The following is a 19,196-nucleotide window of genomic DNA, read 5'->3' on the forward strand; positions in this document are numbered from 1 at the left end:
AGGTGCCATCGTCACAGAGAAAACAATTGGCAGTGCTCACGCTCACCCCACAAGACTCCATTACTAAAGAAAAGGCATGTCGAAGCTCATTTAAAGTTTGCTACAACTCATTTGGACAAGCCTATGAAATACTGGGAGAGTGTAGTCCGGTCAGACGAGAGCAGAATGGAACTTTTTGACTGTCATACTACACACCATATTTGGAGAAGAACTGGCACTGCACATCCCCCTAAAAACACTACACCAACAGTGAAGTGTGGAGGTGGAGCATCATGGTGTGGGGCTGTTTTTCATCACATGGTACTGGCAGACTTCATATAATTGAAGGAACGATGAATGGAGCCCTTTACCGGGAGATTCTTGAGAAGAATCTGCTGCCATCCACCAGGATGATGAAGATGAGACGTGGGTGGAGCTTCCAGCAGGACAACGATCCAAAGCATACAGCAAAGGAAACTCTCAATTGGTTTCAGAGAAAAAAAATCAAGGTGTTAGAATGCTCCAGTCAATCACCTGACTCCAATCCAACTGAACAAGATTTAAAGACAGTATGTTTAGAAGAACAGACCAAAATCACACCTGAATACCGCGGACGATTAATTTCTTCATACGGGAAGCGTCTTGAAGCTGTCATTACAAACAAAGGCTTCTCCACTAAGTATTAAATACATTTCAGTTAGCGTGTTCAGTACTTTTTTCCCGTGTCATTCCTCTTTATTACACATAACTTCATTTATGGACTTTAATGTTGTGAATTCTTTATATTTGCAGATTTCTTGCGTTAATACCAAAGTCTGGTGAGAATTTCATGTGAGTAACCTCATTGGAAATATATTCACTGAAAAAAAAATGCTGATGCGTCCAATACTTATTTCCCCCGCTGTAAGTATTCATTTTCATTTAACTTCAGGCGAAGCACAAATCACTGCGAGAAGCTGATACTTTAGCAACAAAGTACTTTTACTGAAGTGCGTTTCATCACTGTTTACATTGCGAACACGTGAGTATAAGCTGCTCAAGACGTGAACCAAAACGAGAACTGCGTGATGATGAGCACGTGATGGGCCTGCATCTTTTCCTGCTCTGGCTCAATTCAGTCCAGGGTGAAGGTTCTTCCCGTTTCAGGTTTTTTTTTTCCCCTCTAGACACGTTCCCTTTAGTCCTGCTCACGCACAAGTTTACACCTGAGATATCTTCCAAGCCTTGACTAAAAGATTTCAGAATTGGGTGGAATTTTGTGTATTTACTGGAATTGCTCATATCTTCCGTGTGAGTTGAACATTAACAGCTTCTGCCAGTTCACCTGAATTCTGACAGCTGAAAGGAGAGAATGATCTGTGATAATTAACCCTGAGTATCACCCAGTGTGTGTGTGTGTGTGTGTGTGTGTGTACAGGTGAGGGGTTGAGGTGTGAGGTGTGTACAGTACGCATGCGCTCATGCACAAATCAGTATTTGAAGCTCAGTGTGTGAGCAGGTGTGTGTGTCAGTGTGAGGACGAGTCGTAGAGAATCACAAGCTCGCTCAGCTCAGCTCGGCCACGATGACCTGGGATTATTTCAGCTTCTCCATGGTCCGCAGCGGCCAGAAGAACGAGACGTTCATCGCCATCAACAACCCGGCGGATATTTCCGTTATCGTCATCTACTTCATAGTGGTCCTGGCTGTCGGAATATGGGTGAGTCCACTCGTGCACCTGTGATATGTATAGTTTATTTATCCTTCAGCTTTCATTGACCGGCGCTTGTGAATTGTTAACTTCATTTCAACAGTGTGCATCCTAGAGAAGAACGAAATGTCATGTTATTAACCCTTTAAACCCCCAAACGTACATTCTTCATTCCGTACATACTGTTCCTATCCCTATTAGTTTCACTGTAAATACCGAATAATAAACTACACTGTAAACAAAACAAAGCAAAAAATACTCGCAACAAAGTTTTCAGTTATGTACTGTAATTCAGATTTATAGCATTTTTACTGCACTATATGGACATTGACATTAATATATAAGACTTTGTTATTATTATTATTATTATTATTATTATACAGGACCGCACATATTATTAATCAGCATATTACTGTGAAAAAACAACAACAACAAAAAAAAACATCGTAAAATAAATCTTAACAATCTAAGATATTAGCGATCTGATAAAAATGTCGTTTTATTTCCGGTCATATAAGAACCAATATAAGATGTACAATTCTACAATGATAATTTAAAAATAAATAAATAAATAAATAAATCCAAGAGAACAAGGGACAGAAAATATCAGATATCAAACTAGCTACGCGAACCTACAATTGCTTAGATTTGTGAGCAATTACTTAGATACCTTCGGTTTAAAAACAAAACAAAACAAAACTAAAGTAATGACATTTAAAAAATAAATAAATAAATGCGTCCTGTGAGATTCTTTTGGGGCTTGAGGTAAATATTTTCACGCCCAGTTTTACAGTAAAGTTAGCGACACTGAATGTTTTATTGCGTTGCTACTCTAAAGAAAATTTTTTAAAAAATATCTTGAATATAGTCAAATTTATCTAGTCTTTCCTACATTACAAGATTATAAGATTGTTTTTTTTGTTTTGTTTTTTTAAATCCCGATTTTCTCCCAAATTTAGCCCTGGCCAATTCCCATCCGCCAGAGAGCTCTCCGCTATCACAGCTACCAAACACGTGCTTCCTCCAACTGCATCTTTTAAAACTGCTGCTCATGCAGCATCACAGGGCAGCGTAACACACTCGGACCGAAGCGCTATCCGCCCACTTCCACGCTCACAAGCTCACAGATGTCCATCATTGTCTTAGGGAGAAAGAGTAAGCCCCTCCCACTTAGAGAACATGCCCAGGTTTGGTCTCTTAGACCACAGATGGCTGCGGCATCGTCGTGATATGATCTCAGGATGCTAGGGCTAACTCTTTACTGTTGTGCCACTTGGCCATGTGATATACCATGTTTAACTGAATAAATAAAGATTGGACACTGCGAAAACAACATTAGAGCCCGAATTTAAAAAAAAAAAAAAAAATTTTTAATAAATGACCCAATAGACCTAATTTACAATTATTTATTTATTTATTTAATTGCAGAAGGCAGTGGTGTATAGGATGTGAGGGTGCAGGTTCGGGTGGGCGGGTATACATGACGATCAGATTGTAAAATAAAGAGGGTGATGAGATCGGGGTTGGATTGGACGAGGATCTAAGTGGATGTTCCTTCTAAAACTGTCATCCAGCAATGGGGATAATAATCAGTTAAGATTTCTATTATTAATATTTAATTTCCATGCATGGTTGGTTTTGGGATTTTTTTTTTTTTCAGGGCAGTGAGGATGTGTTAATGTAGAAATGCACGAATCTATTAATCAGTAATTGAAATAGTTCGACACTTTAACGTTGTCATGGTGTCGGATCTAGGTGCTGATTCGCTAATGACTCAGTGCTTAGGTGAAAGTTCAGCTGAATTGAACGTTCATGTTATGTTCCTTTCTGTAGGCCATGGTGAGGACGAATCGCTCCACGGTCGGTGGATTCTTCCTGGCTGGACGTAGCATGGTGTGGTGGCCGGTAGGTTTCTCCACACAGGGATTGCGCCTGCACCTACTGCAATCTCCACTTAGACCGAAACGTATTAAACGGTAAAATGGGAAAGCACTGAGAAAGTATTTAAACCGTTTCATATTTTTTAAAAATGAACGTCTTCTTCTGAACTTCTTGAAGATGTCACTGTGCTCTTTGGGCATCATGTGACCTTTTGAAGCTGCAGAAATATTCCAGTTCCCATCTCCGGATCTGTGTCTTGGGCGGGTTAAAGACAATTCCTCTGACCTCGTGGCTTGTCATGACTTTCAGCGTCTTTTCGGATCACGTCTGCTTAACTTCATTCGCCGGACGTAAACAATAATCAAGTTGTAGATGCTCAGAAACAGAAAGAAGAATGCTGTTTGCTCCTGGGGTCTAAAACCGTGACCGTTTTCCCAGTCCTTGTTGATGAAAAGCATCCCCAAAACACGATGCTTCCACCACCATGCTTCACCATGGGTCCGATCTCAGGGTGATGAGTAAAGGGCAGTGGTGACTCAGTGATTAAAGGCTCTGGGTTACTGATCAGAAAGAAGGTCAGGAGTTCAAGCCCCAGCACTGCCAAGCTACCACTGTTGGGCCCTTGATCAAGGCCCTTAACCCTCAACTGCTCAGTTCTATAAATGGGATAAATGTAAGTCGCTCTGGATAACAGCCATAAATGAGTAATGTTGAGTTTCTACCAAATGTAGCACTTGGCACCAAAGCCATAACATTCAATTTTGATCTCATCAGATCAGAGAACTTTTTTTCTTCTTCCAGTAAGTCCAAATGGTTTTTTTTCTTTCAGTAATGGTTTTCTTCCTGCCACTCTACTATAATGTGTTTGGGTTAAGGTTGTCCCCTGAACAGCCTTTCCCATCTGATATATGGATCTCTCCAGCACCTTCACAGTTATCCTTGGCCTCTTGCATGCTTCTCTGACACCTTACCCAGTCACTAGTTTCTGTCTTAGTTTCTGAAAGAGAAGAACCGGTGAGTGGATGTGCCATTCGTATCGCTCCAAATCAATGAGCTGCTCGATACAGATCCGAGCATCAGGATGAAAATGCGTCATGTTTACAGCTATCCTTCAGAAACGATGATCTCTGAGCCAGATTGGGGGGGGGGTGGATTTTATGAGGCCATAATGGTCAGACTGTCTTTCTGAATTCACAGGCCTTATCAGTTTCAGACTCAAGAGACTTTATAGCTTTCATTAGGCTATAAACATGTAAAGAATAAAACACTTGGGGGTGTGCTGTTATAGGAAGGCATCAGTGATGGGGTGGTGTGATGCGGCCGATACGATGCGTCGTTACTGTTATCACTCCGAAGTTGATCATTTTCCTATAAGAGCACATCCCAACGTGTTTTATTCATCCACTGCAGTTTTCTAGCCATGATTTATTAAAGAATGACATGTCATATATTTTATCCATTTATTGTTACATTTATTGTTGTGGAAGACCCATGAAACAATTAGTTCATGTTATCACTTTATATATATATATATATATATATATATATATATATATATATTATAGCAGCTATAAACAGTCAGTCCGTCGCCAGTCTCTCTCTTTTTTCTCTCTTGGTAAAGCTGTGATATATTTGTGCTATTTTGTTCTTGTCCATGTGTACCTTTTAGCCAATATACCGTCAAGCTTTGTGGTCAGGTTTTGTAACCTTCACACACATTAGCCCTCTTTTAATAGTTCAAAACGAGGTCTATCGGCATCTCGGTAATTACAACCATTAGCCGATTAAATGTTCCTCGTACATGCCTTGCATAATGACCGAATTGCGACCATTGATCTTGTGAAGACACACCCGAGGGTTGGGATTGCTGAAATTGCTGAGCGTGCGTTTCTCGTGTAATGATTGATTGAGTTGTGTAAAATGCCAGTGCTTCTATAATCACTAACTTATTCCCACCTTCAGATTGGAGCCTCTCTGTTTGCCAGTAACATCGGCAGCGGGCATTTCGTGGGTCTGGCAGGAACCGGGGCCGCTGCGGGAATCGCCATCGGAGGATTTGAATGGAATGTGAGTGTAACCACTGGAGGTCTATCTCACCCGGAATCCTTTCCATAGACACGTACATACCTGCTTCAAATAATATTGAAACACCGTAATCTCTAATCTCACTTATAAATGACTGATTGTAATAAATAAATAAATAAATAGATCAGGTAGAGGTGGTTCAAGTTGGAACTATAAAGCAGTGCCCATGTTAGTATCTGCATCACAAGTCAGATTTCCAGTGAAATTCCACTGTTGAAGTTAGGAGCCTTTGGGGCAAAAGAAAACCTAAGTACGTAAGGAAATAAAGTGATTCTGGTTGTCCAAGATGGACGCCTGCAGAATGGTCTGGTCTGCACTTATATAGCGCTTTTCTAACCTTAGCGGTTTCAAAGCTCTTTACACTGGGTCTCATTCACCCATTCACACACTCACTTACACACCAATGGTAGCAGAGCTGCCATGCAAGGTGCTAACTTGCCATCGGGAGCAACTTGGGGTTCAATGTCTTACCCAAGGACACTTCGGTACGTGGAGTCACGTGGGCCGGGAATCGAACCGCCAACCCTACGGTTAGAGGACAACCCGCGCTACCACCTGATCCACAGCCGCCCCATATCCATCCATCCATCCATCCATCTTCTATACCGCTTATCCTTCTTCAGGGTCACGGGGAACCTGGAGCCTATCCAAGGGAGCATGGGGCACAAGGCGGGGTACACCCTGGACAGAGTGCCAATCCATCGCAGGGCACACAAACACATACACACTCACACACCCATTCATACACTACGGACACTTTGGACACGCCAATCAGCCTACCATGCATGTCTTTGGACTGGGCGAGGAAACCGGAGTACCCGGAGGAAACCCCCGCAGCACGGGGAGAACATGCAATATATATATAAGCTTACACCATGTTTCTAGATTGTCTTCTACATCTGGAGTCAGGGTTAAATCTATAAAATAAAATGAAATATTTGCAGAAATCAACTCTCTCTTATTTCTCCTTTTTTTAGGCTCTTATTATAGTACTCATTCTAGGATGGATCTTCGTCCCTATCTACATCAAGGCAGGGGTAGGTGTCTACTTTCACGGTGATTTTTTTCCCCCATCATTAGAGCTGGGTGCAACTGATACATTATGAGTTAGACTCTCAGTTATGTTTGCTTCGGTTGAATCTGTAATACAGCCACAGGAAATATGCATGACCATATATAGTCACATTTACACAGCGTGCGTCCTCAGTTCCGCTCTGAGGAAGACGACTCTGATAACCCCAGATATCTTTAACTTTCTAGGTCTAATTAAAAAGCATCAAGGGCGCAGAGATTACCTCTTATCTCACTTCACTGTCTCTGTTCACCGTGTAGGTGGTGACCATGCCCGAGTATCTGAAGAAGCGTTTCGGAGGTCACCGTATCCGAATCTACCTCTCCGTTCTCTCGCTGTTCCTCTACATCTTCACTAAGATCTCTGTGAGTGCTTTCATGTAGTAATTTGATGGAGATCAGCAATTTCCATACTACTTACTACAAACGTAGTCGATCAGCCATGAGGTTTTTTGGTGTCTGATGTTTGCTCCCATAGTCTTGTACTGCAGCTATGATGATAATGTACCAAGTGGTGTATATATACATAGATATCAATTTTTAAATAACTACACGCTTAGAAAAAAAACGAGTTCCTCAAGGGTTCTTTGAATGGTGTTTTACTTGGAATATTGCTAACTCTTTCATTTATTGTTTGGTAATAAACCATTTATAAGGAAGTAATACTTTACTAGTTAATGACTAGTTCGTGATCAATTTTAAAAAAAAAATTATTATCGCGTCGTTTAAAATACATTTTATATAATATAATAATCGTTCGATTGGAAATGAATTAAATAATAAAAGTTTATAATCAAGCTAATTAAACAGGAAAAATAACACAGTGGTTCTCCAGGGCTGGCGTTGATCTGTTAAATATGTATTTTAATTCCACAGCATGTAGGTTCACATTACCATTACCTTCATTGTTTAATTACAATTACCAATGAAGGTGTTACCAGAAAACATTTGTTTAGGGATTGCGTAGAGAAACAAACAACGATCCTTAAGGGTGCTAGAGGATGTAAATTATCATAAGAATCAATGACATCTTTCGGCTACCATCGGCTTCCACCGTCAAACGTTGAGAGGCGGGGCCTAAAGGGACGGACTAACTAAGATGGGGCCTGAAGGGATGGACTCCATTGTGCACAGAATTTGGAAAGTTTCAAGTTCTGACCTAAACATTTTTCAGTGCTTTGGCTTGGAAAAACATGGATGCACAGACACAGCAAAGCCAAGGTCAACGATGAGAAACGACGTATACGATAGGTCGTTTTTATGAGCGAAGATGGACAAGACTGTTGACCTGTGACGATGCCGCTACATATCCATCCATCCAGGGTCATGGGAAGGCTGGAGCCTGTCTCAGGGAACTCGGGGCACAAGGTGGGGGACAACCTGGATGGAGTGCAAACCCATTGTAAGACACAATCCCATTCACTCACTATGGACAATTTAGAAATGCCAATGTCTTTGGACTGCACATGTCTTTGGACTGGGGGAGGAAACTGGAGGAAAGCCCCGAAGCACGGGGAGAACAAACTCCGCATACACGGGGCAGAGGCGAGATTCGAACCCCCAACCCTGGAGGTCCGAGACAAACATGCTAACCGCTAAGCCATGACATATCAAGTGTTGTTGTGACCTCAGCTGGAACTGGATGTTGCCCGAGTTCCCGATTTGTATCATCCGAGTGTAATAACCGTTCCGTTGCACTTTTCTGTATCTGAGGTCAGGATTTTCCGATTTCCGAGAACAATGGATTGCAGCGGTGTAAAAAGATGAAAAGATGCCCGCCTCAATAATGTTCGGACATTCAGTGGATGCCGGGAAAGTTTTGTTCAAGCTTCTAGATGACAGTGAGTCATCAGCTAATAGTCTGAGGCAGATTTTGGGTGAGATAGACGTCCATTACTTGTTAGCGACATTAGCCTCATAGCGCTAGTGCAAAACTAAAGAAGCAAACATCAGAGATTGGTAATTATTGGCTATCTGAGTCACCTCACAAATAACCGTCTCTCCACCAGGCGGACATGTTCTCTGGAGCCATCTTCATTAACCAGGCTTTGAAAATGAACATCTACTTGGCTGTTGTCATGCTGTTGGTCATCACAGCCCTCTACACCGTCACAGGTGCGTCTCTTCTACACGGTCTGTCTCGCAATAAACACACCTTGCTCTCAGACAGCGCTCTCTCACTCTCTTAACCCTTAATCAGCTCATCGAGGAGCTGATGATTAGCGAATGAGCCGAGGAAGGTGCATTAGGCGTGTCCTCAGGAGATTTCGAGATCAGAGTAATGTACTTTCTTATCTCCTGAAGTGAAGTGCACAGCGCACAGAGAGTAAAGTCCAGCAGTTGTTATTCGGATTGTTTTCTGAAGAAGAGCTTTTCGCTAGAGGGACGTGAGCCTGATCGTGCACCATATCTGAGGCATTAGGGGTAATTGCCCGTGTGCTCTGATAAGCTGGAACCCCATGTGATCTACGCTTTTGCTTTCAGGGTGAGTCACCTACCAGAATAGGAGTCACCGTTGGTGATTTTCAAACAAAGAATAAACCACTCTGAAAAGAATCAATGATGCAGCGGTGTGATGAAGCAGCATTTCTGTTACCGCCAACTGAAAGTTTCCCGAAAACAGTACACCCCTGAACTGGTTTAATTTTTCCTCTAAGACGTTCTAAGGTGTACGAGTATTTTTCCGTTAATGCACAGATAAAGTAGATCCAGTCAGGTCCTGACCGCATTACAGTTCCATATCACTCCGGCAAGTTAGCCTCCTGTCCGTCGCAGCACACAGAGCTAACGACAAACACAATGACAGACAATGTCGATTTTCCAGAAATATGAAAGGAATAACTGACGACGGGCCGCTGAATTATTAGAAAAATAATGCGGGTGAATGAGCGTGTGTGTTAATGAGTGTGTGTTAATGAGCGTGTGTTAATGAGTGTGTGTGTGTTCATGCAGGTGGTCTCGCTGCAGTTATTTACACAGACACACTGCAGACCATCATCATGGTGGTGGGATCCTTCATCCTCATGGGCTTCGGTGAGTGAACATCTCACACACACACACACACACACACACACATTCTGTCTTTCTCTCTCTGTTTGCTGTATGTCTGTCTCTCACCTCTATCTCACTCTCTTTTCCTGTCTGTCTCTTCCTTTCTTTCTCTCTTTTTTCATCATCAAACGACTTTTTCTCAAAACTCTATTTCTCTTTTGTACTTCCTCTCCGTTTCTGTCCAACCTCTCTCTCTCTCTCTCTCTCTCTCTCGCTCATCTTTTCTTTACTTCCTCCTTCCCTCTCTCCTCTTTTCTGTTTATTGGTTTATTGTCCAGTCTGTATTTATCTTAACTCTCTCCATCCTTATTTTTCTCTCTGTTGCTGTCCAACATTTTCCTCTCTCTCTCTCTCTCTCTCTCTCTCTCTCTTTCTCTCTCTCTCTTCCTTTCTTTCTCACCTTAACTTTTTGTCCATCCTCCTACAGGTCTTTTTTCACAATTTATCTGTGTCCAATATCCAACATGTCTTTTTCTCTATCTCGTCCTCTCCTCCAATCTCTCTTTACCTCTAAACTCTGTCCTTCTCTCTGTTGCTGCATGTCTTATTACAAATCTTTTCTGTCTATCTATCTATCTATCTATCTATCTATCTATCTATCTATCAATCATCATACTTTTTCTGTTTCTTTTACCCATCACCAAACTGTCTTTTCCTGAACTCTATCTCTCCTTCTCGTTATCTCAGTGTCTCCTTTTTTGGCCACCGTCCAACCTGTCCTTTCCCAAACTCTTTCTCTCTCACTTCTCTTCCTTTCCCTCTGTCGACCTCACTTCATTTTTTCTACTTTTCTCCTCAACTTCTCTCTCCCTCTCTCTCCCACCTCAGCATCTGTCCATCATTTCCATCTTTTCCCTTTGCTTTTTTTTTTTTTTTTTTTAACAGTCAGAAACGGTCCTGTCTCACCCCCTCTCTCTGTGTGCAGCGTTTGATAAGGTGGGAGGATACGAGGGGCTGCAGGAGAAGTACATGCAGGCCATTCCCTCCAACGTGGGGAACTACAGCGCGGCGTGTTACTCTCCTCGTGATGACTCCTTCCACATCTTCAGAGATCCGCTGACCGGGGACATGCCCTGGCCCGGCCTCGTCTTCGGCCTCACCATCCAGGCAGCCTGGTACTGGTGCACTGACCAGGTACTCCTCACATACACACACACACACACACACACAAATTCCTTATCACTGGACTCTGAGACTGAGCAGAACGTTGTGTGTCTCGTTTTAGCTTGAGCGAGTCCTAAACTTAGACAGTTACACCTTCTGGGACACTCATAAAGAAGATTAGATAAACAGCCAGGCATGACAGGACCTGTCTCAAGAAAAGGGCAAAATGCTCACACACACACACACACACACATACACACATATACACGCTCGCCCTGATCATCAATAACACAGTATACTATGATAATCCGCACACACGATATTGTCATGTAGGTTTTTTCAGTGCTGCTGAATTCTCCATCCTGATTGGCCGAAATCTTTTGGGTTGATTCATTTCCTACCATAGCAGCTCTGACAGTACTGTAGTTAAAACCACAGGATTATATTAACGCGCTCGTTATGTTAATATGTTATGGTTTCCATAGTAATGACTCACGTGGGGAGTTGTAAGGTCGGGCGCTGATTTTTAAAAACGCGCGATCGTTGATATGGTGACGTTTTCTGTAAGGAGAAGTTTATTTCAGTCTCTCGTGTCAGTGCTCCGAGTAAAGCTGCATGTTTTTCCAGCACGGGAGACGGTTCAAGGTTGGAGGACTTTGCGGTTCCCTACTAACATGAGAGGTTTATTTATTTATTTATTTATTTATTTATTTATTTGAACTGAAAGAGTTAGTTGAAGTGAGGGTTTATTTTCTTGTGGTTTTTTTCCACTTTTATATTCTTATATACAGACTTTTCTATCTATCTATCTATCTATCTCTCTCTATATATATTATAGACTTATATATATATATATATATATATATATATATATATATATATATATATATATAATAGACTTTTATATTCCTGCTCTTGACTGAAATACGATTTTGATATAAAAATCTATTAAATTAGCTGTAGCGTTAGCTGCGGTGAGTTTTTTGTTTGCTTGTTTGTTTGTTTTGTTGTTGTTTTTTGCTCCATCAAATGACATACCAGAAAATACTAGAAATACACCGAGTTAAGTCAGCTCATGAAGTATCACAGCAACCTTATGTCAAGAAAATTAAGAAGGGCTTATGTAGATGTCAGGTGTTACCCAGGGTCATATCTTGCAGTGTAGATACAGTACAGCTGTTTATTTAGAAACAAACACCGCGTCTCTGCGTGCAGGTGATCGTCCAGCGCTGTCTCTCCGCTAAGAACATGTCCCACGTGAAGGCCGGCTGCATCCTGTGTGGCTACCTCAAACTCCTGCCCATGTTCCTCATGGTGTTCCCTGGGATGATCAGCAGAGTGCTCTACCCAGGTGTGTGTGTGTGTGTGTGTGTGTGTGTGTGTGTGAGTGAGTGCATCCGATTAACCATCATCACCATATCTGTATAGTAGAATATGCGTGTTTGTGATTATTATCACCTTTTTGTATCTGTGTGAATAGCCTCTTTTACTCCACCTAGCCACTTGCGATTATTTTAGCTAGCCAGTTTGTTTCCATCTCAGCAGCTAACAACACTGGACTTCATCCCTTTATACAATTTACCGTCTTTTAGTTATCACTGAGGCTAATTTATGAAGAATGAGATATGACGTGACATAATAACTGTTTGCTAACTGCTGCATATGGTTAATATGGTTAATTTATTATTATTATTATTATTATTATTATTATTATTATTTTTAACATTGTTTAATTTAAGCATTAAATGTTGAAATATATGGCATGGAAGTGCAAAGGCTTTTCACATTTGGCCCGTATATACATAACTGCTCATACACACATATCATAAATATAGATGTTAGGGGCCTACATACAGTAGCTAGCAAGTCCTGGCTAGTCAGGCTAGCTCAAATGACTAGCTAGTTAGGGTTCTAATACAGTATGTCACCAGAAATTGAGTCATCAGTGTCCCAATGTATAGATAGCCATATTAGAACACTAGCTAGCTAGTCACTTGAGTTAGCCTGACTAGCCAGGTCTTCCCAGCTAGCAAAAAATATGTTCTAAGAACGTTTTGCTAACGTTCCCATTACGTTATGAAAACGTTATTCTGTCCATTTTTTTTTTTTTTTTAAATGTTGCCATAATAACTTTTAGCTAACTGCTGCAAACACTAGCTAGCTAGTCATTTGAGATAGCCTGACTAGCAGGTTTATAGTTATAGCTACTGTATGACATGGTGTCATGTGATTTTTGCCGACGATCTGTTATAGTGATTCTTACATGAATTTCTGTTAATCCTGTTTAAAATGTTCTCTTTTTTTGATGAAAATTTGAAATAATACTAAAAATAATAACATCTCTGTTCGTAGTACGATACTGTTTTTGCTTTGGACTCTTGCGTATATGTATATATGTGTAGAGGACTGTGATTGGGTCATATTTATTGTCGAGTTTGTATGATTTTCGGACGTTTCCTGTCCTTCCCGCTGCAGACGAGGTGGCGTGCGTGGTTCCTGAGTTATGTAAAGAGTACTGCGACACCGAGGTGGGCTGCAGCAACATCGCCTATCCCAAACTGGTGGTGGATCTCATGCCTAACGGTGAGCATCAGCTGGTCTGCGCTTCCTCTTATAGCCTTTTGAGTCAGTGAAATTCTATACTGATATTTATATCACAGCACTGTTCAGTTCTCAATTCTGATTGGCCAGAAGGTGTTGATTCATTTTCTATTACAGCAGCTGCATTTTGTTTTGTCTTATTAACGGCTGTTTATAGCTAATATAATATAAGTAATTTATAGCTAATATAATGTGAGTAATTTATAGCTACTATAATGTAAGTGCTAACAGGTAGTAACTTGTTTCAGGGTCGTTCCACAACACTAAGTTTAACAACGAAATGGATAAAAAGTATGACATATCCTCAAGGTGTTAACGGAAGCTCATCGCTGATTATTTAAGATTAATCGCTTATTGTGTTTTATTCCTGATTTAACAGATATTCGAACTGATTGACATAACGTTAATGACATCTCTGTTAGTATTTGGTAGTGCTATAGCTTTCATGGGATTCTGATTCTCTGTAACTCCCGCATTTCACTCTGTATGTATTGTATTTATGTGTGTGTGTGTGTGTGTGTGTAGGTCTCAGGGGTCTCATGCTGTCTGTCATGCTGGCGTCTCTGATGAGCTCACTCACCTCCATCTTTAACAGCGCCAGCACGCTCTTCACCATGGACATCTACGCCAAAGTCCGCCAAAAAGCCTCCGAGAAGGAGCTCATGATCGCTGGCAGGTAAACACACACACACACACACACACAGACACAGACACACGTATGACTATATTTGTAATGAAACATCTAAAGAAACGATGCTGTCTGTCTGTGTGTATTTTGTGAAACTACTATACTGTGTGTGTGTGTGTGTGTGTGTGTGTGTGTGTACTTGTGTGCATAGATTGTTCATCTTGGTCCTGATCGGCATCAGCATCGCGTGGATTCCCATCGTCCAGACGGCTCAGAGCGGACAGCTCTTCGACTACATCCAGTCTATAACCAGTTACTTAGCTCCGCCCATCGCCGCCGTCTTCACACTCGCCATTTTCTGCAAGAGAGTTAACGAGCCGGTCAGTTCCGCATCGCATCGCATCGCATCGCATCGCCTCATTCGCCTGCTTCTACTCTCTATATGTGTTATATTATGCACGATACTGTACAGGAATTTTATATTCATCGTCCAGCACATTTCGCTCCTCAAACACTGTTCTACTGGGCGTGGCCTAATATTCTAATGAACACACTTGATTGACAGCTCTCTCCCAGTCTCCCACCCACATACATCAGACTTAAGTATATACGTGAAGGATTCAATTTCTTTGAGAACTGACATAAAACCAGCCCCTGGCTGTGGGTTTATGTTGTGTGTTTGTGTGTGACGTGGCACTTCTCTCACTCAGGGTGCGTTTTACGGCATGCTGATCGGTCTGGCCATCGGTCTCACGCGGATGATCGCAGAGTTTGTGTACGGAACAGGAAGCTGTGCGAATCCCAGCGACTGTCCCACCATCATCTGCGGCGTGCACTACCTCTACTTCGGCCTGATCCTGTACGCGGTGTCCCTCGTGCTGGTGCTGTGTATCTCACTCATGACCAAACCCATCGACGACAAGCATGTGAGCAGCACACACACACACACACACACACACACACACACACACACACACACACACACACAAAATACAAGTCATCTAATCATACTGCCATTAGACAGCATTACACACGTGACCATTATTGAACTTTTATACCACAGCGCTGATGTATTCTGGATTCTGATTGGTCAGAAGGTGTTGATTGATCTTCTATGACAGTAGCGCAGGTTTATATTAACGCGCTCGTTCTTCATGATCGTTTCTATAGTAACAACTTACACGGTGGACGTTCAGCGTAAACGGATTAAAACCCGTGAGTTGATATGGTGAGTGTTTTCTGTAAGCAACAGGTTTATTTCACAGTTATGGAAGGAGTCTCCAGTGTCAGGATTGCGTAACAGTCAGTAACTTTAAGTTTTAAAGACGGGAGTTTCCCTTTTCTTGGTAACATTCAAGCTGCGTTTTTATTTTCTTTATATTTTTCTTTGAAAAAGAGAGAGAATGCTGATGAGGGAGCAACTGTTTATAGCTGCTGTAACGTAACTGAGAACAGGAAGTAGACTGTATTGTGTGCAGGATTTCCCCGAGTTCTCTTTTGTGATCGTTGCGCCCAAAGACGCTCGATTTTGCTGCGTCTTTTTTTCAAAATTTGAGATGCAACTTGCTGAGTTTTTTTTTTTGTTATTGTTGTTGTTGTTGTTGTTGTTTTTGGGCTGTTTTTTTTTTTTTTTTGCGGAAAACTACTCGGATTGCCGAAATCGCAGTCTTTCGCAGTGACGTCTGTGGCTAAACGAGACCTTTTAGCTGTACTCGTATTCGACGCACGTAAATCAAAGAGCGCTTGGACTGAACGTGCGTCGTGATGACGTCACACGGGAAATCCCCGTGAAATCTGCTGTCATTTTGAAATATTGCGAGTTCCCCCTGATATTGCGCCGTTTGTTTGATTTCGCGTTCAGTTCTGAGAAATCACGGAGGGACTGAACATTAACCGTAACCTTAAAGGTATAAAAGTTGAGAATGACGTGTCATTCTTTAATAAACTGAAAATTGTCATTGCCGGCAAATCGCCGTGGTATAAGAGGAATAAAACACTCTCGGGATGTGCTGTTATTGGAAAATAACGGTAACAGAAACTCCCTATCGTACACCGCTCCATCACTGATCATTTTCCCACAACATCACTCTCCCAGCTCTTTTATTCCTTATGTGATATACTATAATTGTCCACTAGTGTACTGATTATTAATCATTTGTTACCAAACTAAATGAAAGTGCTACCCGACACCACAGGGTGGTGAAAGTATCTCGTGTCCTGTCGTAGCTGTACAGGTTGTGTTGGAGTTTACGGAACAATACGGAAGAGCGGGTCGACCTGGATGCCGATGACTGGAACGAGGACCAGTACGACAGCAACATGGACGTGGACGGTAAGATGGGTGGACGTGCGCAAAAAAACCCCCAACATTTTTTATTCTCTTAGCTGTGTGAAATATCCTCATGGCTTTGCACATCCTGAATTTAAAAGGACAGAAAAACTAATTCCTGCGACAACAGCCGTAAAACTAGCATTAATTAGCTTCTAAGCAAAGTTTGCTACTGGTTTTGATTACACAATAAAAATGCAGCTATCACGTTAGTGAGCTTATATATATATATATATATATATATATATATATATATATATATATATATATATATATATATATATATATATGTGTGTGTGTGTGTTTACGTCCTCACGTGAATGTCGAACCCTTTAGAACCCATGGAAGATCCCGGGTTCTGTAGAAAGGCCTACAACTGGTTCTGCGGCTTCGATCAGACCAAAGCACCGAAGCTTTCCAAAGAGGAGGAGGCCGAGCTGCAGAGGCAGCTCACGGACACGTCCGAGCAGCCGCTGTGGAGGAACGTAGTGAACGCCAACGCCATCATCCTCCTGTGTGTGTGCGTCTTCTTCCACGGCTTCTTCGGCTAAACGACTCGAGTCTGGAAATAAAATCATTTTGGTAACACTACAGTATGCTGCCGTTATCCATACATATAGTTATAGTTATTTATAATAAATAAATAAATATTATTAAAAAACTAATGCATTACACTTTATATCAATGTTTATTTGATATTACGAATTGTTAGTATTATGCGTATTATGCACGCAATGTTTAACGCATTTATTAACATTGCATAAACATCACGTACTGGTTTAAACCGTCCGATGAAATTAAGTATTATTAATGAATTAGTTAATGAATTAGTGTATTATTTAAAAAAAAAAAAAAAAATTTAATGAAATGTTACATAATCAATGAATTAAAAGATTAAAAGTCATTATTCATGTTTTTAATAATGAATTACTATTATAAACAAATATTTTATTGTACGAATAGTCTATCATTACCTACAGTGTCATTTTATTGTAATTTCAATCTCAATTAGAGTGCCCTAATCCGATAACTATGATTATGAATATATTTTAAACTGAATACATTTTTCATGCAAATGTGGGACTACACGTACTACAAAATGTACGAGTATGAGTATGATATAAGATTCGATGCACAGAGTACTGATGTAAAGTGTGATGCATAATCATATGTACAAAGCGTGTAAGTGTATTATAACATGTTTACATGGTATGGATTTATTTATCGCTCGTTATAGATATGGCCGATATAAAGACGTTTTTTCCTCTTAAAACATCTTTTTCCTCGCCACCGTCGCCGCTCAGTGGCTCGCTCAGTCGGGATAAATCCGCACCTTTAATATCTGTATACCGTGTTGATGTTTCTGTAAAGCTGCTTTGAGACAATGTCTATTGTAAAACGCGCTATACAAATAAAATTGAATTGAATTAAAGAGCGTTAGCATTGATGTTTTAGCCTGTACAAACGACCAAATGATTATTATGAAATATTTTTACCTCACTGGAAAGCTAACGAGCGCGCTACACCGGCAAGTGGCAACGTTTAACCTCCGCTTGATTTTGTTTTGAACTGAATCGAAAATTTCGATTTTTTTTTGTTTGTTTGTTTGTTTCGAATCATCTAACAAACTCTGAGTGATGATATTTTTATGCTATGATGTACTTAGTGTAAATATAACCCAGCTGAAATATCACGTGGAAATCTGTAATATATTAATATATTCCTATATTATATATTATGCAATAAAAGGGAAAAAAAATTAATTAAATATTGACCGTCTGTGTATTTTTTGTGTCCCAAATCAAACACGTCTGGTTAAACTTAATTCAAATTAAAATGAAAAAGATGTTAAAATGTTCGACATTTCTAACGTTGAAAATTCTTACCAGGCACACTTTGAATTCTTTCCTTAAAAATTCGAATATAAATTTATTCTTGAATTAATATTGTTACTCTAGTAACTTTGAACAGGAAACCACGCAAGAATGGGGGGTGGGGTGGTGGTGGTTATATTTTGCATTATGCCCATTTCATACAGTTCAGTGCATAAGTTTCTACACCCTAAAGGCAAAATAAAGATGTTAAACAATTCATTTATTCCAGCCTGTGTTGGGTTAGTAGTGTTTCTTCAGGGAAGGGAGGAGAGAAGAGAAAAGGTAAATGAATCACATGAAAGTGAATCACATGGAAATGAATCACATGGAAATGAATCCACATGAAAATGAATAAATAAATTAAAACGTAAGTAGTGTTTCTTCATAATCACAAGTTAAAAAAAATGGGCAAATATTTTATGTTTAGATATTAATAATATAAAAACCGAAATATCAGCTCAAAAGTTTGCATCTCTGTCTAATATACTCTATATCCTGAGTGTGAAATTGTAACGTAGATATTCTTGCATGGTTTTAGAAAGATTTTGTATCCTCAGTTGTTATTATTAGGGGCCAAGCAGCGAACTTGCATAGGCACACTATTGTTATTTTACCTTTTCTTCTTCTTCTTCTTCTTCTTCTGCTTCGGTACACCGATTGGGGAGGTTCTAAGAAACGTTCTGACCAAATTTGGCCCAAGTGCTGCCAATGCTCTAGCGCCACCATCAGGTAAAAGTTGGGTCTAATTTGGAAGTAGGTTTATGGTTAGATAACCTTAGATTTTCCATCATGGATTTTGTCCAAAACTGTTTTGTTTTTTTTGGCTACTTCTCCTACAAATTGTGTCCAATCATCACCTAATTAGGCACACATCATAATCCGAGTAAGCCTCGATAAAGTTAT

The 19,196-nt window shown here is 40.6% G+C and overlaps 1 protein-coding gene across 1 annotated transcript; it reads left to right on the plus strand.

Moving 5' to 3' along the window:
• The first annotated feature begins 1,543 nt into the window (after positions 1-1,543).
• slc5a1 (solute carrier family 5 member 1) lies at positions 1,544-18,189 on the plus strand. Its single transcript, XM_053645710.1, has 15 exons — positions 1,544-1,678; positions 3,503-3,574; positions 5,513-5,617; positions 6,613-6,672; positions 6,968-7,072; positions 8,716-8,821; positions 9,659-9,739; positions 10,683-10,891; positions 12,077-12,212; positions 13,337-13,444; positions 13,988-14,138; positions 14,302-14,470; positions 14,801-15,016; positions 16,317-16,422; positions 16,756-18,189. Exons 1-15 carry the CDS (start codon positions 1,544-1,546, stop codon positions 16,968-16,970), a joined length of 1,974 nt encoding a protein of 657 aa, XP_053501685.1. The 3' UTR covers positions 16,971-18,189.
• The last annotated feature ends 1,007 nt before the right edge of the window (positions 18,190-19,196 follow it).

This window comes from Ictalurus furcatus, chromosome 16 (assembly GCF_023375685.1).
Source record: "Ictalurus furcatus strain D&B chromosome 16, Billie_1.0, whole genome shotgun sequence".
Classification (NCBI taxonomy): domain Eukaryota; kingdom Metazoa; phylum Chordata; class Actinopteri; order Siluriformes; family Ictaluridae; genus Ictalurus; species Ictalurus furcatus.